The following is a 21,373-nucleotide window of genomic DNA, read 5'->3' as shown; positions in this document are numbered from 1 at the left end:
ATTAACCCAAAAATATGATATTTTACAAATTAAGATACAATGAATATATTTTCATTATTTTGCATATATTTTCATAAATTTAAATATAAAAATATTATTTACAGTGTGAAAGAAGTATGAAAATATTTTAAATCATATTTATATTTAATATCATTATAAACTTGATATAATATATATTTATTAATGAACAGCTTCTTACAATAGTCAATGGTAAATTATTTAAAGAAAATATTATTTAATTCAGAGACGAATTAATTATATCGAAAAATACGAAATTGACTTACATAATTTTTTGTGAAAAATAGCAGAATCTTCTTATATAGTCAAGAGTCTATTTACAGGATTTCGAGAATTATTATTCACGACTCTACGGAACTGAAATATCATTTACGCTCAGTTTCATAAGATACCGTTTATTGATGTTGTTTTTTTTTTTTTTTTTTTTTTTTTTTTTTATAGCTAATATCTTTAAAGCAGATGTAATAATATAAGCAATTAGTATTATTATGTTCGAATAAATACTCGCCAATTTTAGTTGCAACTTTGTCGTAAACTCTTCTTCTCGCAAAGATAAGATTTGCTTTACAGCTCGAGCAATTAATAATTCATATAAATCTAAGATTTATTGAACTTGTATTTTACAATTTTTAATACTGTATATTATATTTTTATATCTAAAAACATCGTTTTTCCATAATAATATAGTTTTCACATTTAATAGCCTTTAATTAGCGAAGAGGAAATTAAAACATATAATTACAGTTAAGTATTCTAACGCATTTATAATAATTACCACTAACACTATCTATAATAACAGTGCTATTAATGAATATAATTGGATATTGGGATATTTGGATACTCAGGACTTTTCTCGATGTCCACAAAGAATAAAATTTTCATATGCAGTGACAAAATGATATATAATTTAATGCACACACACACACACACACACACACACACACACACACACACACACGTCAAGTGAATAAAATATATTTGTACACGGAGTCATTTAAATTAAATCGAAATAATTTATTCGTGGATAAAAAGAAAAATAAGGTAATAAATTTAGAAATGAATAATAAATTACGAAGATTACATCGATTAAAAAGTAATCGACATATAGGAATTTAAAATACCTAATTTGGCATACAATATCAGAATTTTAAATAAAATCGTCGGAACAATGAACTTGCTCCATAACTTTATACAAAATTCGTCATTGCTGTTGCGACTAAGATTTTAACATTCGTTCACGATATTTTTCACTGCATTTGTTATTGTAATTTTGTTAGCATAATTTAAAAGTAGCTAATATATCGTAATTGGTCTAATTGCTTGTGAATTTTCAAGTATTTTATGTTAATTTTCGTTTTATTTGAAATAAGGAAATCAAATTAATTTTTTTGTTTTTTTTGAAAAATTAAATCATCTCTTTAAAATTTTAATGTCTCGCAATACTTTTATAACGACATTAAGCATTAGCATCTTTAAACATTTCATGAAATACATTCGTCGGTACAATTGGATGTAAACAATGCTTACAAAAATAACAGCGTGAGATAAAATGAATTTTGTTGGCACGGATGAGCAAAATGTCGTTGCTCTTTGCTAATGAAAAAAATGTCAGCCTATTAATAAGAACATAACGATGAGCGTAGCTTAAGTAGTTAACATCGAGCCTAAATCAACGTTATCCCCAATAAAAACATATCTACGATACTACAGCGAACTTTGACATTTGCAGGATCCTGGGATTGGAGTCTTTGCTGAGTCCATCCGAGAATGTAAAACTACCAGAGGTGCGGCCATCGGACATCGCCGTTTTATTATACAGTTCGGGCACAACAGGTATCCCTAAGGGTGTAATGCTGACACACCGCAACCTCGTAACGAACATCATCCAGCTGACGGATCGAGCACTAATCGATTATAGCGACCCGACCGATGAATTCCAGGAGACGGTATTAACGGTGCTGCCCTTCTTTCACATCTATGGCTTCAATACAATCCTCAATTACATGACTTACATCGGTGCACATCTCGTCACAATACCAAAATTCACCCCTCAGGACTACATAGCCTGTCTAGAGAATCACAAGCCCACGGTGCTCTTCGTCGTACCTTCGTTATTATTATTGCTCATCACGCATCCCGAGGTCACGCCTCAGCATCTTTCTAGCGTGAAGAAAATATTCTGTGGAGCAGCTCCCATGAAAAAGGGCTTGATCGATCAGTTCTTTAAGAAGATCGGACGCAACGACTGCACCGTTTCACAAGGTAGTGTAGTAGTAGTAGCCTTTGCTGACTTTCCCGACAAATACACCACCTGACTCCCCGATCTCACATCCACCACACCATTCGCCACACACTCGATCCATTATTGTTGTATTGATATTGTTATGAAAGGTGATCGTAAAATCGGTTATAGTACTTTGCTAAAGCATGCGCTCCTCGTAATATCAAATCAGGGCAACTTTTCAAATATGAAATAGGCTTAGTTTAGTATGTAGTCTAACAAATGACAGATAAAATCAAAATGGTGTTTCTTTTTCTTTTTTTGTTTGTTTGTTTGTTTGTTTGTTTTTTTTTATCGAATGCGTTTACAAAATTATCATTTAGAATATTGTTACTTAATGAAATCTGAAATAATTTTCTTACGTACTAGTAGAGAAATACCTAGCAATTGAGATTGTATTGATTCGCACGTTATGTCGAATCATTTCATTTGCATATTAGGACATAGATCATTTTCCATTGATAAGAGATACGCGACTACATATCGTTGGATATAATGCCCACACGCATATTAATAAAAAATTATAATTGGCTTGTAAAAAAAAGAAAAAAAAAAAAAAAAAACAATTAATTTAGCTTTAACAAGTTTTAGTTATTTATTGATAGTGAGTAAATAATATCCATGTGATAGAAGAACGGAATTGTTCGTATTGATTTACGTATAATTAAAGGAAATGCCGATATATAGAGAAAATATATGAAATTATAAGTAATTTCCTAATCCTATGTTATTGACAATATTAAGTGATTCGTAATATTTCGAAATTTTAAAAGCGAATCATTTTATTTCATGTAAATATGTAAATTTCATTCACTATGACAGTTATTTTGTATTAGCAATGAAATATTTTTTTATTTTTTTTTTATTTAATAAAAAAGTATTGGCCTGGCTTATTTCGATATTATTTTAAGTGTAATTTAAGTCGTAGATTTGTTATTAGAGATCTTTACTATTTATAAGCAAACTGTTTATCGATTAATTTATAACTTTTGGATAAGTTGGAAATTGTTGTAAGTTTTAATAATTCGCGAGAATATTAACTAATTATTCTAATAACGTATTGTAATTTTATTTTAATTAACTGCCTTTTTAAGCACCGGGTAATGTAATAATCAATACGTAACACATATGTATTCGATGTAATACATTTGTTTTATGTTAAACTTCGGTCAAAAATTCAACTAACAGCCTTGAGAGATTAAAAATTAAAGCTATTTTCATTGTGAACATGATGTTAAATTTGAAATAAATTAGGCCCAATAGTATTGGGATATTAAAAGTTAATTATATAAAAACGATAAATATGACATTAAATTTGCATAATTAAATCGAACGATCGTTTGGCGAATTAAATATGATTAAACAACAATAAGTACTTTGTTTTTTTTTTTTTTTTTTTTGTTTTACATTGGAGCTTTAGCGACTAACGACCTTAAATTGCGCATATTGATTGTCGAAATGTCAATGGACAACAAGAATCGAGTGGCTCGTTCTTTGTATCTTCTTTTCATTACTTTTCCCGCATTTTTATTAATTATTCGTGTTTTCTCAATTTTACATCGTAAATTCGTGTATGTAAATTCATTTTGAATTAAATCAATTTATAAAAACCATTGCGTCGCAAACATAGACAATGAATCTTCGTTCAATTTTATTGTTTTATTTACGAATTTCGTTACCAAGTTAATAAACTTGAATAAACAAGATGCATATCATATCGGTAAAAGTCTGGCGATAGGTTTAATTATATCTGATTATAATTGATAACCGTTATTAATTTTATCAAACGCGTCTGCTCGACATAGTATGTAAATGAAATAATATATCCGCAATAAAATATTTGAAGACCATATGACGTTAAATTTGCTTCAAATTAATTATTAGCTTTAACGTTTTATTAAATACATGGATTTTATTCTTTTTCAGCTCTTGATTAAAGAATTAAGAGTGAAAATCCAATTAATAATTGGACTTATAATTTAATTTATTATATTATATCGTCGTTGGTATTATTTTGGAATTAGTGGTCAATAAGACAAGAAAGATTGTAAGATTTTTGCCAACAATTGACGTTAGTCTAATAAAACGAGCACTGTTCGATCCATTATTAATCCGTACAATTACACTTATAAATCATAATTTCCTCCTCTAAATGCGCTTGTCGATAACATCGATTAAGAACGAAAATGATATATTCGTTAAATAAGAGAAAACATACGACAAAGCACTTGAAAACGTGAAAATTTCGGTGTTCGCCGTTAGGTTAACGGAAAGGCATCCGCGTGTACCCGAATCTCATCGATTCAGCAAGCATTGGAAGCTTTTAATTTAAATGTTAATACATTGATGTTGCTTAGGATACGGAATGACTGAGACGAGTCCTAGCGTAACAATAACTCCGTACACGATGCCTTATTCGAAGAGTGGAAGCTGCGGTAAATTGTTGCCCTCCACATTGGCGCGTGTGATAGACTTGACAGACGGTAAAGATGTAGGTATGCCCAACAAATCTGGTGAGTTGTTAGTAAAAGGTCCACAGATTATGAAAGGATACCTGGATAATCCCAAGGCCACTAGTGAAGCGATCGACATCGACGGCTGGCTTCACACTGGCGATGTCGTGTATTACGATGAAGACGAATACTTCTACGTCGTAGATCGCACAAAGGAATTGATTAAAGTTAAAGGAAATCAAGTGAGTATGGCTTTTCTTTTATCTGTACGGCAATCTTCTTTTCTTCTTTTTTTTCTTTTTCTTTATATATATTATGATTAGGGTGCTTATTTTACGTAAAGGCTATTCTTGTACAAAGTGTCGAAAGGTAAGAATTCGCATTGCGAATCGATGATCGATGACTGGCTGAGATAATTAAGTATTTTTAATATTCTATTGTTGGAATGCAGCGGAAACTATCATTGTAAATCGGAATATAATGGAATATATAAATATACACGACTAAAGTGATGAAAATCAATTGAACAAATAGCGAAGAGAATTATAAAATTGAACTTTCATGACGCCGCAACGATGATAATTACAAACTCCCGTTTACAATCAGACAGAATAAAATTTGTCTTTTAAATTTAGTTTTATTATTAAAATTATATATATTATATTTTCCAACCGCGAATGAAAAAGTGATATATAATCGAGGTATTGATCTATTAAACAAAAAAAAATAAAATAAATAAATAAATAAAAAAAAAATAAAAATAAAAAAAGTTACAATACATTAAAACGTAATTTTATATTTAAATACGAAACGATCAAGAGTATATGGGGGAAAATACACACGCGCGCGCACACACACACACACGCACACGCACACGCACACACACACAAAAACAAACTTTCATTGTGAAATTGCGCTAGAATAAATTATCGAAATAGATAAATATATTTTCGCAGTTCTAGACGACGATTGTAAACATTTAATGGAGCGGTTACTAAAGAATAAAACAGAAAAGCTTCATTGGCTTTTTTTTTTCATTTAATAAATACAGATAAAATTGTTATTTTCTGGTATGCACGTATATGCACATCAACGGAGCTTATCGAATAAAATTTTTATTCTGTAGAGGTCAGGTTCAGAGATGCAATTCTATAAAATTATCTAAAACATTGTGTGTTCATATTGTTAGTAATCTCCGTGTATTTTGTTATAAAATAATTATACACAGCTATCTTAAACTATTTATAAATTTAATAATTACTGGTTTACAGTCGTAATTAAATTATTACGTTATCACTATGCTTTACGAAATATGTCACTGCCGAATAATGGGCCTCACTTTATTCTTCCAACAGCCAAAATGCGTGCGTACTTATTTCGATTTATCATCGCTTTTTAACGTAAATTAAATTCAAATAAATTTTCTTCGATTTCTCAGCAACCTAACGATCATAATTTATTACCGAATCATAATTGCTTCCCTTTGTAAACGCGTGAGAAAAAATATCTTACATTAATTAGTTCTATAAAAGAGAGAACATAAATGTATAAACTCTTAAATGAAAAAAAAATCATGCCCATATATTGGTCATTATCATTTAATTCTTGATTATTTTTACTTATTAAAATATTTGCCTGTTTTTTGGAGCCAAATTCATTATCAAAATATGATTTTTTACAATACAAAAATTGTAACTATATATTTAAATAAAATATAAAGTACTTTAAATTAGTATGTATGCAGTTTTATTAAGAAATTTGTAATAAAAATAAAATCACATTTGCACATATTCTTCTAAAAATGATTTACTTAAGCAAATATGAAATTCGTTGATGATTTCATAAAAATGCTCATTAGATCGTGAGAACCTTTAAATTTGCGGACACGAGTGTTTTTTCTTTTTATTCTATGCCTTTTACTTTTTTTTTTCTTTTTTTTCTTTTTTCCCCCCATTATATTATATTGAAACAGGCAGAAATTTACTTAAATTTTAAGAAATTTTTACTTAATTCTTCGCTGATAAATCGCTGGATTTTTTTTATTTTATTTCATATTTTATTAGGAAGATAATTAGTTAACTTGAAAAAATTGATCCCTGCGGCGCATTTGAAGGCGTCTGAGCGTCGAAAGGAAATATCGAGCAAATTTTCATTTGCTCGTTCACTCTGATTTGCTGTACAAATCCGGATCAATGAGCGCGACCATTGTAAAAAATTAATTCCCTTCATTTCATAATTAAATATTTTCTTTAATGACATATTAATCGTTTAAAAATGATTTCACACTAGTGAAATCTCGTGTACATAGTTATGTGTTTTGTTCACTTTTGTACAGTAAATACAGATTTTTAATTAAAAAAAAAAAAAAAATTAATAAATCATTAAGTATATTATATTTATATTATATCATATACTTCAATGAGTAATACATACTAAAATATTGAAAAACTTTGAACAAATTTAAATTATTTTGTAATATTAATTTTGAACAATGGTTTCGTGTCATAGTTCCTGATATTACGAATACACACTCTTTATTCGTCAAACGTTGTGTAACAAAAATCAATTTGTAAAAAGACCAGAGTCCATTATTTAATATCATATCTTAATCATTAACTGTTCATGGCTTCAATCGTCTCTTGCTCCATTGGCTCGTCTTGTTGTGCACTCGACATTAGACCTTCGTTATCAATATCCATTGATTCTGTCGTCCCTTTATTGCTTTGTGCTTCTTCGCAACTTGAAATGATCATTTCGTTATCCTCTACTTGACTTGACTCGGTTGGCAATTTGGCTAAGTCGTTCTTTATAGTGGACGTGTCATCTTCTAATTCACTCGTCACTTCAGTAACTGATACCGAACTACTCGCGTCTTTGGCTACCAATTCCGTGGTGTCTTTGGGTTCCTCGATAATGGGAATTGAATTGGAAACTGCAGTTTTACTCGATTCCATGTTGTCTTCTACACTTTTTTCTAGCGTTAATTCGACACTCTCTACCTTGGCAGTGTCGTCAGAATCTGTCGTTACTAAAGGAGATTCTTCGACACTAATTTTGTCTTCCGTGTTCGAAGCTTCAGTTTCTACTTCTTTAGATAATTCCTTAACGTCGTTTTCAGATGAGTCGGATACATCTGGTCTATTCTCCTCAATAACCGATTCACTTGTGTTTTCATTTTTTACATCGATATCACATTTCTCCTCGATTAAAGTTTTAGTCGAGTCTTCGGCGTCATCTTCTACCTCATCTTTTTTCACATCCAAATTATTGTTTATAAGTGGAAGGCTGTCCCCACACGTGCTAGACTTGGATTCACAGTTTTCACTATCTTCTGCTTTGGTTACAAACTTTTTATCAACCTGATCTATTTCACTTACAGTGGAATGAGTATCTAAATTATCTTTCTTATCAGAATTTTCTGAATCATCTGTACTTTCGTTCAATAATTTTTCACCCAAATATGCAGACTCGATAAGTTGGTCGCATTCTTTGCTAGATTCATTACACTCGATGCTGTCTTCTGTTTTAACACCTTTCAGTGCTTCCGAGTATATTTTTGGGGATTTAACTTCGTCCAATGAAAAGTCTTTTGCTTGGAAAGTTGTTTGCAGCTTTTTAGACTCACTACTGTCATTATCGTCACTCTCCAACTCCAAGCTAGGCTGCGAACTAGTATCTTCGTTCATAATAGCATCAGAGACGTCGCCAACGATCGCAACTGCATCGTGATTCACAGTCGTTAAATTCTGCACCACAGTGGCAGTTTCTTGTACTGCAATTTGCGTATTGGCAGTTGTTGCGGTTGAAAAGTCCACTGTGGATGTAACAAAGCTAGAGGTGGTAGCATCAACGGCTGAAATTTGTTCTATTCTTTCGTGCTTACTAAATGCAGTTTTTAATGGCAAATTCAAGCCATTCTCTACGGATATATCATCGTTACTTTCTGGATTTACAGGAACAGCGGTCGTCTCAGTACAGTCTTTTACCCAACTTTCCATTTCAACCTCATTAGAAGTCTGTCCATGATGAGAAGTCTCATCTTCAATGGACCCATTGACCAGACTATCACCATTTTCACTGCGCCTACCATATGGTCCTGGTTCTCTTGTCGAAACCACAAGTATATTCTTCTCTATGGCTCGCATGAATTTGTCTATACGATTGTACTCTTTTCGTGGCGTCGTAAGGAGTTCGCATATTCGTTGTACCGTGAATGGAGCATTAGCAAAGCTTTCCAAGCGCTCCAGTAGAGTACTCTTCATAATGTCATAATTAAACTGCTCGACGTTGGGACACGGTGTGAGGTCAAGGGTTGGACAGTTTTCGTAGAAATCAGTCATCACTCGCATGAGCTTCTCTCTGAACAGAGCCTTAATAAGACTCCATTGATACACTGGGTCACCGGTCCTGGCCACCCAGCACAAATAGTCCTCCAACTCTCTTGGTATTTCGGACGGTCGCATCTTCTGGAACTCGTCGAGCGCCTGCAGCACCTCCTCCGGATTTTCCATCCTTCCCCTGCTTTCTCCGTCCTTTAAAAGCGTTTCTACGCAGGGATGCCCTTTCCCGGCGAATAATGCGTTAACGGTCCTCCTGCCTCTCGCTCGGAGCTGGAATAAAGAATGCAGAGTAAATGAGATAATTAAGCAAGTAAAATCGAGGTTCCGGGCTTAGTTAGTCTCTCATGGGTTATCCGGCACTCGTGCGAATACATTACTCACGAGTTGCGCAAAGCTGCGACGACGCGCCAGAAGACGACCACGGCGATGACGATCGTTGGCCGCCTGATAAACGTACGATGGAGACCGAGACACTGGGATATTATTTATTTGGACGATAGCAGGGGGGAGGGGAAGATAAAATGTGCAACGGGCAACACACACATACAAATGCGCGCGCGCGGGCGCACAGCTGCTGCATATAACTCGTTTGTATTATGTACGATGCCAATACACGAATATGGAATTTGACCGGCCTCGGAAAAAACACAGAACCGAAATCCCGTTTCGCGTATTATGGTGGGGAGGTTATGTGCACGCGATTGTGCCATAAGTGTATGCGTGCGGTGCTGCGCGCGGCGACTCAGGCATACCAAACTACAGGCTCGACTACGTTCTCTTTCGCTTACCAGATGCTGACCGTAAGCCTCTTAACAGTATAACGGAAATTTTACTGCCTTTGGTTGGCTGATTTAATTATATCGGTTCGCGCGTACCAAAGACAATGAAAATTATGCCGAACAAGTGACATTATTTACTTTAAATAATTAGTTTACTGATTAAATAGCGCGTGCGCGGATGTTGACCGTCATAATACCACCATGGCTACCATATTGAATATAAATGTCCATCAATTATCAGCGGAACATACGATTTAAATTTTAAACTCCTGCAACTTTTTAGCATAACATTTTGCTTATCACATAGTTATCATTTTTGCCAATATATATATACCTCATAAGCAATATCACCCTCTAAGACTTTTTTTTTCTCATAATTATTTATGATATTTTGTTATTTTCTCAGGGCTTCAATGATAGCTTATACAGTCGGATCATTCGAGTTTTTCAGTTTGTACGCTCTAAAAAGCATATGGAGAATTTGTAATTGTAGTTGTTCTTTGTAGATTCTGAATAAAAATTTTATCATTCGAAATTCGACAAATAATTACAAAACTATAAACATTGATGTATTGTTCGGTTCGTTAAATAATTTTCCCAATATAATTGATTTTAATGATGATATATTAAAATTTAAAGTCTACGGGATTAGATATTTAAGGACAGATTTTTGTTTATAAACCCATCCTAAGTATCTACGTATTCGTTATGTCTGTTATCTTTTGTCAAAAATATAGTTAACTCGTTGTGCCACTTTTATAATAAATGTAATTATCATCAGTGTTAAGCCAATGGTTAAAAAAAAAAAAAAAAAAAAACAACATTAAATTTGAATATAGAAGAACAAAGTAGAGGATTCATTAAAAGAAATGAATATGCTTATATTTATTACTTATGAACAGTGATAGAGTAACAATTGTAATCATAGCTCTGATGGTCATAGATACAATTATAACAATAAGAAATTGATGTCGAGTCAAGCACTTATTCGAAGAAAGTTTAATATATAATATTGATAACGTAGTTAATTAGTCATTTATTTCGTATTTTCTATTCTACATATATATATATATATATATATATATATATATTTTCTTAATAAAAAATAGTTCAAATTTATTTTAATATCTCGATAGTTAACGATTTCATTATTCGTTAATTTAATAAATTACCACTTGTTAAACACTTGTGGAAAAATTCGAAACATTACTTTCGCTCATATTGAAGAAAGTATCGTCGAATATTCTGGCAGAAGATTATTCTTACTTAAATCGAAAATGATATTCACAATAAATTTTAACAATTAATAAAAGAACATATTTTCAACGTCGAAAAAATCATTATACTTATATGCGTATTCAATGATCAGATTTCATTCTTAATATCTAATTAATCATATATAATTCTAAATTTCTAAATGAAAATAATCACTGTTTCTGCTCCTTTGGTGGGGCACATTTTTCACTCGCCAATGTTCTTTATTATCTTCGTAACGTACGTAATTTATTTACCAACAAATATTACAATTCAATAATATTGTTCAATTAACAATTACCCCACAAGAAATATTTTTATGCATTTTCAATGATCAAACTCAATCTATTATATTTGGAGTGAAATTAATGTAAATTAATTTCTTTGACCTTATATACTTCACTACTTTCTATTATAAATTATAACAAGCTTTTTTAACGGCATAAGATTCATTTAAAAATCAATATTAATGAAACTACTGTAGATAATAAAAATAAAAACAAGTTCGAAGCGCGATAGCATAACATAATATATCATTAATTGAATTCATCTTATAAATATTAAAGGTATATTCATTAGACATGTTCCTTTTACATTTTCAAGCGATAGAAGAATAAACTTTGTCATGAAAATAATAAAGCCAGACGAAAAGATTCAAGAATAAGTACCCGACTCTAATAAAATCCATTCTTTCTTGTTCAAAATAAAAAAAAAACAATATATATATATATATATATATATATATATATATATATATATATATATCTATATATGTGTGGGTGTGTGGGTGTGTGTTTATTAAGGTATCGCCGACGGAATTGGAGTCTCTGATACTGGAAATGCAGGGTGTAGCTGACGCCGCCGTGATTGGAATACCCGACAATGTCGCCGGAGAGCTGCCAAAAGCCTACGTAGTGAAGAAACCCGGCTTCGATAGCGTCACCCCCGAACAGGTGCAAGAATTCGTCGCATCGAAGGTATGCACGAACTAGACTACCATGTTCTCGTTTCCATTTTGTCCAATTGTCATTGTGCGTATGGTAAATCAAGGTTCTTATCCTTTTTCGCGCTCAGGTGGCGACGTATAAGAAATTGGCCGCTGGCGTGACCTTCCTCGATGCTATTCCAAGGAATTCAGCGGGCAAGATCCTGCGCAACGAGTTGAAGAATCTGAGTTCTTGAGAGCGATGCACGTGACAAAGGCTCATCAGCTTATTATGCCTCATTGGGACAATGGATCTCGCGCGATTATTATTATTAATTACAATACAGACAAGTAAAACATCGGCCATGACTTGCAACAGAGTAAAAATACGTTTTTATAATGGAGTCTCATTACGAATAAACATTATTCTAAAAGTAAATTTTTGTTTTCTTTTACACACTTATATCATTCTTTTGATTATCATTGGAAGAGCGCCTCTAGTCATTTTTATTAAAAGAAAAGAAAAAATAGAAAGAAAAAAAAAGATGAATCGACCATGAATTTCTATAATTTACAAATATTTGCAAATATTTTATAGGATTTCTTTTTTTTAATAAAGAAAGGTCATCTTAATACCTATTGCTCATTCGTACGTTTTTAATTTTTAATTTCATAATAATGTTTCTGTAATGGACGACTTTTTAAAGCCAATAAAATGTGGAAGCAATTTTATACCATTTAACGGAAGATCATTTATAGCGTTTAAAGACAGAGATTTTATTCATTTTCTTACATTTTGCCGATAGCTAATGAGATTTCTTTAATTTTCTAACTTTTATCGGACATTTAATAAGACAACATAACAGGTAGATATAGAAAACAATTAAACGATGGAATAAGAATTATTTGTATACGCATGTTTTGATATAATATATGAATTTTCATCTTAATTTGTATTATTATACTTCAATGATCACACGATACGTAATTAATCCAAAGCAGATGTACTGACGCACGCTCAAAAGATGTTGGGGTCCCATTCGAGTTTCAGTCTTTTCCACGAATATGGCAATTTAAACATACTCGCTTACTCGCTTAAAAAATTTGTTTATCACTCACAACTCGCTAATTTCTTTGTTTAAATTCTTATCTTTTTATTGTTTTTTTATTTATTTATTTATTTTTTTAATGCTTCATTTTTCCTTAGCACTCTCTCACAAGCTTATATATGCTTATATAAGCTTATCTGATATCTTTCGTTATTACTCACTTTTTCTCAAATAGTTAAAACAATACACCGGTGCAAGCTTAATGAGAAACAAAATAATTCTTACGCCTTTATTTAGTTCATAATGGTGGGCGCTTTTGAGAATAAACAAGCTCTAACAATTACTTTATCTACCATTACGTTCTGAGAATTGGTGAAACGGACTTTAAGTAATATATGCATAAATTACATTAATTTATTAAAATTTGCATATATAGTTTATACATTAAACAACATTTATATGTAATTATATACGTAAGCATCCGCATCCATGAACACATGCGGTTGTATACAATTATATATAATTGCTTTTACCAGATATTTTTGTACTTCTAACTATATATATATATATATATATATATGCAAATAATGTACGAATACGTAGTTCGTGAACCTTTCATTTTCATTTCTTCGTTTATACTTCTATTCTCGATGATGATTTACTAGTCCCAATTTAATAGGGCCTCGCAATTTTTATACAAAGTTTCTTTTATGTTTTATCGACCAATTTATATCTTTTTGCTTAATATACTTTATATTATAAATAAATAGGTTAGCAGTAAGAAAAAAAATTAATGAGCGGCGCAATCAACACAATATCTTATTTTTATTAATATTTCGACAAAAATTAATATATCGAGTACAACAATCCAAGTTGAAAAAATTCTAATATTTATTACGAATGTACCTATAATTTAACATCTGGGACTTATTTGATGTAGATGCTTGTGTATGCGTATGTATAATTTTATAAATATTAAAATAAAAAAGCACCTGCGTTTATATTAAAAAAACACAACTATCAAACATCCTCGTTATGAAACAATGTTTAACAATTTAATAATTGCACTGATTTATGCTTCGACATGACATATTCATAACAAAGACAAATGCTTATTTCAAAAAGTGCTTTATGCATCCATCTATATTTATTTTTGTACTATAACTAAAAAGCTTTTTAATAAATTGAGACGTTTACAAAAATAACAAAATAATTCTGACACCTTAAATAATTATATATTACTGAGTGAATTAAGTTTTTGAATAATAATTATGATATAACAATCAAAATTTACAATAAACAAAATACAATAACAGTTGTTTGCACGCAATTTTCGTAATCTTTCAATAACCAACAAATATATTTAATAAAAAGATTAAAGTTGTGAATCGATTAAATTGAATAAATTTAGTATGTACAATAGCTTGATTACAAATTAAAAAACTTAGGTATTAGAAAAAAAACAAAAAACAAAAAAAAAAAACAAAACCACAAATATTCGTAGGTAAAGGTAAGCCGAGGATGTATTGATTATAATTATATTAATCTTTCAATTAACATTGTGTACGTAGATTTCAGAAAATCTGGAAAAAATTCAATCTATATATTATATTTAATAAAAATTCTGAAACCTGCATTGACTTTCATTTTTTTTCATAAATTTCAATAATTATGTTTTCATTTATTCAATTTTCTCCAAATTTTTAGTTTAACTATATCTGGCGATCATTTCATTGATATTAATTTTCATAATTTATCGATGGTAACAATCAGCTTATTATTATTAAACTCAAGATTAAATTTCTAAATGTAATTTTAAGCTTCCTATCAATTGAAAGTTATAATGAAAAATACTTATTTATGCATCAATCAATATATTGATTACTCTCATGTATAATCATTATATTGAAAAATTTGAAACAATTAACATCAACGGAACTAGCAACATACTTAATATCAGAAAAATAAACATGTAGTGTGAAGACGCGACAAACTAATCATTCGTTTTCTCACAGGCACGTGATACGAGACAGGTGAAAAACCTAAGTCTTTACACGTAGTTTTCCGACAATTCTGTCGCTCTTACATATTTGTTATTTTCATTAATTTTTTTTTTCAGTCAATCGTCCATGATCCAATGACGATTTTACAAAACTTGTATGCGAGCTGCAACGCTTTTATCATCATTCATTACATATGCTTGCATACATGCATACATACATACATACATGCATAAATATATATATATATATATATATATATATATATATATATATTACAAGTATATTCTCGCAGGTAACAATAAGTTAAGGTACATGAGGGCTATAACGAAACCCTGACTCAATGACTGATTAGAGCAAAGAGTGCATAAAGATTATTTGTATGATTTTTTTTATTTCTTTTACATTTAGCGAGAGTGCTGAACTTATGAGACAAGAAGAGATATATTATGCATTTATAAATAATGACGATTAATGTTATTAATTAAACTCGTAGCGGCGATATTATAATAAATATAAATAAATATATTATATATATATATATATATATATATATATATATATATATATATGTAATATCTATATGTATATATATATATAATATCTATATGTGTATATATATATATATATATATATATATATATATATATAATATGTTATATATGAATGCGTATATATGTATTCATACACACATTAATATACAATATTCTCATAGAAATAAATTCATTGATATTTACGAAAGGTGACAATCACTTGTCTTTTATTTTTTTAATTTGGAACTCTCCTGATCTTATTATTCAAATACATCTATATTTAATTTATACCTACAAAATAAAACTGAGTATTATCATGAAATTTTAAAAAATACATTGATGAAATCTGATTTTTGCACTTAATAATTTATCTATATCTGATTGTTGAAGGCAATTATATAGAACCTTTTTTAAAATAATTTATCATTTTTTTCTTTAAGAAATATGAATATAAGGCAGATGGTAAAAATAAAAAATAGACAATTTAAAAGTATAGTTCAGCGAATTAAGGGAAATTTAAATAAAAATTATAAATTATTTAATGTATTTTGTGATAATACTCAATCGAATTAACGCACTTATTAATAATTAACGTTTTTACACGCTTTTAAGAATTTTTATTAATTAAACATCAACCACCATCTTCTTATGAATATCAGTGTTGCCGACAACCTAAAAAAAAATGTTTGTAGACATTTACTTTATAAAAGTTATTTATGACATATATATTTGTGTTCCTCTGTCTGTCTATCTGTCTCTCTCTCTCTCTCTCTCTCTGTGTGTGTGTGTGTGTGTGTGTGTGTGTGATAATAAAGATTAATATTTAAGATTTAATTATATTAAATTAGTCATCGCTACAACTTTGAACTACTATTAATATAAATATTCACCAATTTTTTTTATACTATAAAATTCAATCTTATTTTAAAGTATAGTTTATATTATATTTGTATCTTACGGAATTACTTAAGGTAAAATTTTAAATTGTATATAATTATAAATAAATAAATACGATATTAACAGAGTTTATAGTAGCGTTGTAATTGCTCAAGATTCGTCAAGAAAATCTACTTACTGAGCAGAATTCTTCAAAACTTATTTTTCCATCCTCGTCTTTATCGGCAAAAAGTATTGTTTTATCAACAATCTGTTGCAGCTGAGTATCCTTCAAATTATTTCCTACCATCATTTTTAGCACTTGAAATAACTCACCATTACTTATAAATCCATCATTGTCCATGTCATAAATTCTAAATGCAAATCTAAGTTTACTTTCTTTATCACCCTGCTTAAAAATAGAAAAATAACACCAATTATTAAAACACATTATTCACGAATTGGAAATTATAATAAAATTGTCTTTGTCCTTAAAGTAAATCAGCTGAAAATCAGCTTCAATTCAAACCTTAACACTAAACTGCGAGACTCCTTGAATAAATTCTTTAAAATCTACTTCACCATTGCCATCGGCATCAAAAATGTCTATGACGCGCTGAACTAGTGGATTTTGTTGTAATTCGGGTAAAGACATAAATTCATCGATGCTTAGAGCACCGCTATTATCAAGATCTAGTTTTCTAAATCTTTTTCCTAGCCTTCGAATTTCGTCAGCATCAACTGCAAATATAAAAACAAAAATACTATAGAAATATAAATAAAACTTGGATTTATTGAAAAATTTTCAATTAACATATGTAAGCATGAAATTGATTTAATTGATTTTTCTTTATCAATAAGATAAATACATATAATGTATAATTCAGCAACGAAATAATAAAATTTGAAAAAATATATTTAAAAAAAAAACACAAAGAAACTAATTGCTATGAAATTTTTTAAAATATTCTTTTAAATTTATAATCCATATTTAAATAAAGATTATTTCATAATTTGCTTGTGATTATAAAACTTTTAAATATCTTAAATATTTTCAAACCAGTTTAAAATTGTTAAATTTGAAAAATAACTTTATGGTATTATTAAAAATTAAAAATAAGTAAAATTTATTAATATATCCTTCGTAACTACTTTATAATTACTATATTTTTAATAAATTGAAAATTAATCGTTTAAACAAAGTGATTACTAAAATTCTGAAACATATCATTCAAATTTGTAAATTATTTTTACAATTTAAAATATCTAAATTCATAAATGCCTCTCATTTATAATTATAAGCTTTGATTTGAGTATACAGATATAGATATATACAACAACAACAACAACAACAAATATATATATATATATATATATATATATATACATATGTATGTATGTATGTATGCACGTATGCATATATTTATGTAAAATTTATTATATTTGTTATATATATATATATATATATATATTTGTTGTATATTTGTATATATAAGCAGTAACAACATTGGTTTAATTTGCCTATAATAAATAGATGAGTGCAAAATTAAATAATTTGGTAAAAACAGTCTATTGAATTTAGTTTGATCAGAAGTGGACAACGTGCAAGCAAGAAGGATACTATTTTATCAAAAGTAATCAAAAAGTTCTACTATCATATTCAGAAAATGTATTATTCAAAATAACGACGATTTTTATTCTAAATCTCCTATATAATCAAGGTTACATCGCGTGAGTTGTCCGTAGCGCCTATAAGCGATGCAACTTAAGATGAAAACTTACAGTTTGAGCAAAGCTCCATAGGCAATGAGCTCTCGTTTCCCTGAAAATGTAAATAAAATATCGTTTTTTAAGCCATATCGGTAATGCATATGTGTAGAATAGGCAAAAGAGAAGCCAGGACAGTGTCGAAGAGGGACGCAACTCTACGAGAAATAGAAAATGAGGCGCACACAGAACGTGAGTCTCCAAATCGATTTCACAGCGCCGCGCGCGAGTTTCCGTCTCTCCCCGAATTTGTCAACAATCTCTAATTAAACTATTACGATCATTTGATACTCACCATTGTGACAAATTTTTTATTTTTGGCTATTTATCGATACGCTCCTCTTCTTCCTCTTGAGGAACTCGACTCACCCCACTGCTCGTTACGATTGGAAATTGATCACAAGTCGACTACGACGACGACTGCGACGACTGCGACGACTGACAGCGACTACGACAACGATACTGACAACGATAATGACAATGACAGCGACAACACAACGACAGCGACAATTTCAGCAACAGTAGCAGCAATAACAACAGCAACAACAGCAGGCAGCAGCACCAGCAGTAGCAGCAACAACAGCAGCAGCAACACTACGACATCCTCCACTACAACTACACTACACTACTGCGATTGCTGCTTTATCACGTCTGTATGTGTACAATTTAAACGCAGATGATGTACGATAACGCCCAAGTGTGCGTGTACACAACTTGCATATATGCGACGCGTCCCCTACTCTCGTGTGCGTGCACATGTGTACACGCGGATCGTTCTTTCATGAGATGGCTGAGCGACCCCCAAAATTCAAACTCACTACGCATGCGTCCCCCGTAAATGGTAAGAAGGCCTTTGCACTTCAAAGCGACTGGAAATAGCAATGTGTAGGTATTATATAAATTCAGCAGAATGTATGTTCAGAAGATTTTTCGTAATTCGCAAGGTGACGATTTTCAAATATCGTTGCCGGGCTTTTAAGTCATTTACTGCTCGATGATCCAATTATGTACAAATATCATTACATACTTGACTACATTGAAGTATCAATCTAAAAGGCCCACTATTCTCAATCACTTTTTATTTCTAATCTCGCTGTGATTATTGGTAATGATTTACGTTGAATTTCGTACATACGTAATAAATTGTGCAGTCGGTTAGAAAAATCAAGTCAACGAAAGAAAGAACTAGCGATCGTTTAAGTCAGTATCTCCCTTCTAAATGGCTTGTTTGGCGGGAGAATAATTCATTGTGTGTACGCACTGTGCTTATAAATAAACGGATGTTCTCAAATAAATGTATATGCTTATATATAAATATGCATATTTGTGTGTGCGCGCATGTTTACCTATGCGTGAGTACGTAGGCTTGTTATTTATTTACTCGATGCTCGTACGAAATTAACTCTACATTAAAATTGTAAACTTTCACATTAAAAACGTGTCAAAATTCTAGATATAATTAATTGACATTAGTTAATGTATTTTAAAAGGTACAATTATGTATTTAAAAGTAAAGTTTAGTGTATCGAACATTATTCCAAGTTAAGGAATAAAATTACAATTCAAAAATTAAGAAATACTATGAGGAACTTACTACGGAATCACAATAATATCAAAGTTATTCGGAAACGTTTAACATAACGAGTAGTTACATTAACAATTAACATTCAAATACAAAATTTTTACTTTTACAATTTGTTTAATGATAAAAACGTACTTTCCATTATTCTATGCCAAACTATGTTTACTATTTATAATATACAAGAGCATATTTAATACTAACTGATATTCAATTTTAATTGCAAGTGACACAACTAAGATTTTTCTATTCACACGCCTTTCACAATCATTTATTTATTTAATTAATAATGTTCTATTTTTTTTTTCAATTTACTCTTTTTACCATTTAGTTTTGAATATCTAAAGTAATAAGTTTAAGAAATCAATAAAATTTTCAATACAAAAAATATTAAAGCTCTAATTAAGCTGATGTATAAGGAAATAATATAATAATAATTCACATATTTTTCACAATAGAGTTTCACTTGTAAAAAAAACTGTTAAATGGTAGCAAACACCCTTGAATTTCAAAATTAATAATATTTCCAGATCTAGGTTTTATTAGAATTACAAATTTTTTATTAAAATTAATTTTATTTTTATATCTAATCTTCGTTCGTATATCTAATTTGTAGTTTGTTGATGTTAATAATATTCATTATGCAGGCAATTTTTCACGATGATATAGATTCCTACGATATTTCTACGATATTTCTAAGATTGCAAACATTAAAAAATAATAATTTCAAATGCTCACACATATTGCAGGTATTAAGTAAAAATTACACGTAATAGTTTTTGGCAACATATAAATATTAAAGACGTTTGATGATTAATTATGTATAATGTGATATGCATAAATAATGTAAAATAAATGAGTTGTATCAACTTTGTATATAATGTGATACTTGCAGTATTAACAGGACTTTATAAACACATCTTGAATGATATCGCATCACGAAGAATCATGATTGTCGCATCAGTGAACAGTGAAAAACCATTAATGACTCTTGAAAAAATGTTAACAGTAAGATAAATAAATAAAGTGTAATCGGCAATCAGTGGCTGTATGAATGGAATTCATACTCATAGAACTGTAGAAATTAATTTTCTCAGAGTATCAAAGGAAAGTCATAAGTGATATACTACTATCTGATAAAATTGCAAGTAATTTAACTCGAGTATTTTAGGAATAAAGAGACAAAATGATATTGCCATCAAAACTTCTCGGTGAAAAGCGACAGAAACAATTTGCAAGGAATTATTGCTTTATTAAGTAAATGATGCGACAATAGTAGTAATTTATTGAATAGCTATGAATGAATGGAAAAATTGTAGGAAACGATTGAAAGGTATTTGGCGGTGATTGAAAATCTTGATAACAATCGAAATTGATAGAAAACCTTATAATGTCTAGGAACTGACAAACTTGAAAAAAAAATCGATTATAATTAAAATTATTTTTAAAATCAGTTATTTGGCAATTATATTGTTAAATGTTTAATGTAATATTTAATATTTTATTCAATAATATTTAA

General features: G+C 29.9%; 3 protein-coding genes across 5 annotated transcripts in view; 1 reads left to right on the top strand and 2 right to left on the bottom strand.

Moving 5' to 3' along the window:
• LOC105365181 (probable 4-coumarate--CoA ligase 2) overlaps positions 1 to 12,489 on the top strand; it is a 29,612-nt gene extending 17,123 nt beyond the window's left edge. For all 3 annotated transcript variants that reach the window (XM_011503278.1, XM_011503276.1, XM_011503277.1), the window contains exons 4-7: positions 1,748 to 2,280; positions 4,657 to 4,994; positions 11,929 to 12,102; positions 12,200 to 12,489. In XM_011503278.1, the coding sequence (XP_011501580.1) occupies positions 1,748 to 2,280; positions 4,657 to 4,994; positions 11,929 to 12,102; positions 12,200 to 12,307 (1,153 nt within the window). In that variant the 3' untranslated portion in view covers positions 12,308 to 12,489. The remainder of the gene's footprint in view (positions 1 to 1,747; positions 2,281 to 4,656; positions 4,995 to 11,928; positions 12,103 to 12,199) is intronic.
• LOC105365180 (Protein phosphatase 4 regulatory subunit 2-related protein) lies at positions 7,200 to 10,274 on the bottom strand. The gene is made up of 2 exons (XM_011503275.1): positions 9,474 to 10,274; positions 7,200 to 9,362 (listed from the first exon to the last, which is right to left on the bottom strand). The coding sequence occupies exon 2, from the start codon at positions 9,261 to 9,263 to the stop codon at positions 7,365 to 7,367; it is 1,899 nt and encodes a 632-aa protein (XP_011501577.1). The 5' UTR covers positions 9,264 to 9,362; positions 9,474 to 10,274; the 3' UTR covers positions 7,200 to 7,364.
• A 3,646-nt stretch (positions 12,490 to 16,135) lies between the features above and the next one.
• LOC105365179 (calcineurin subunit B type 2) lies at positions 16,136 to 18,700 on the bottom strand. Its single transcript, XM_011503274.1, has 5 exons — positions 18,571 to 18,700; positions 18,291 to 18,330; positions 17,038 to 17,249; positions 16,708 to 16,917; positions 16,136 to 16,304 (listed from the first exon to the last, which is right to left on the bottom strand). The coding sequence occupies exons 1-5, from the start codon at positions 18,571 to 18,573 to the stop codon at positions 16,257 to 16,259; spliced, it is 513 nt and encodes a 170-aa protein (XP_011501576.1). The 5' UTR covers positions 18,574 to 18,700; the 3' UTR covers positions 16,136 to 16,256.
• Positions 18,701 to 21,373: the final 2,673 nt, after the last annotated feature.

This window comes from Ceratosolen solmsi, unplaced genomic scaffold (genome assembly GCF_000503995.2).
Source record: "Ceratosolen solmsi marchali unplaced genomic scaffold, CerSol_1.0 scaffold63, whole genome shotgun sequence".
NCBI classification, from domain to species: domain Eukaryota; kingdom Metazoa; phylum Arthropoda; class Insecta; order Hymenoptera; family Agaonidae; genus Ceratosolen; species Ceratosolen solmsi.
Note: the sequence above shows the minus strand (reverse complement) of the source record. Positions and strands in the feature narration are given on the sequence as shown.

What these genes read in the sequence shown, in the direction of transcription:
- LOC105365180 (XM_011503275.1), bottom strand. Translation starts at nt 9,263, where the DNA reads ATGGAAAATCCGGAGGAGGTGCTGCAGGCGCTCGACGAGTTCCAGAAG.
- LOC105365179 (XM_011503274.1), bottom strand. An exon ending in TATGGAGCTTTGCTCAAACT is followed by an intron (nt 17,250 to 18,290) that starts GTAAGTTTTCAT and finishes TTATATTTGCAG; the next exon opens with TTGATGCTGACGAAATTCGA. An exon ending in TCTCGCAGTTTAGTGTTAAG is followed by an intron (nt 16,918 to 17,037) that starts GTTTGAATTGAA and finishes ATTTTTAAGCAG; the next exon opens with GGTGATAAAGAAAGTAAACT.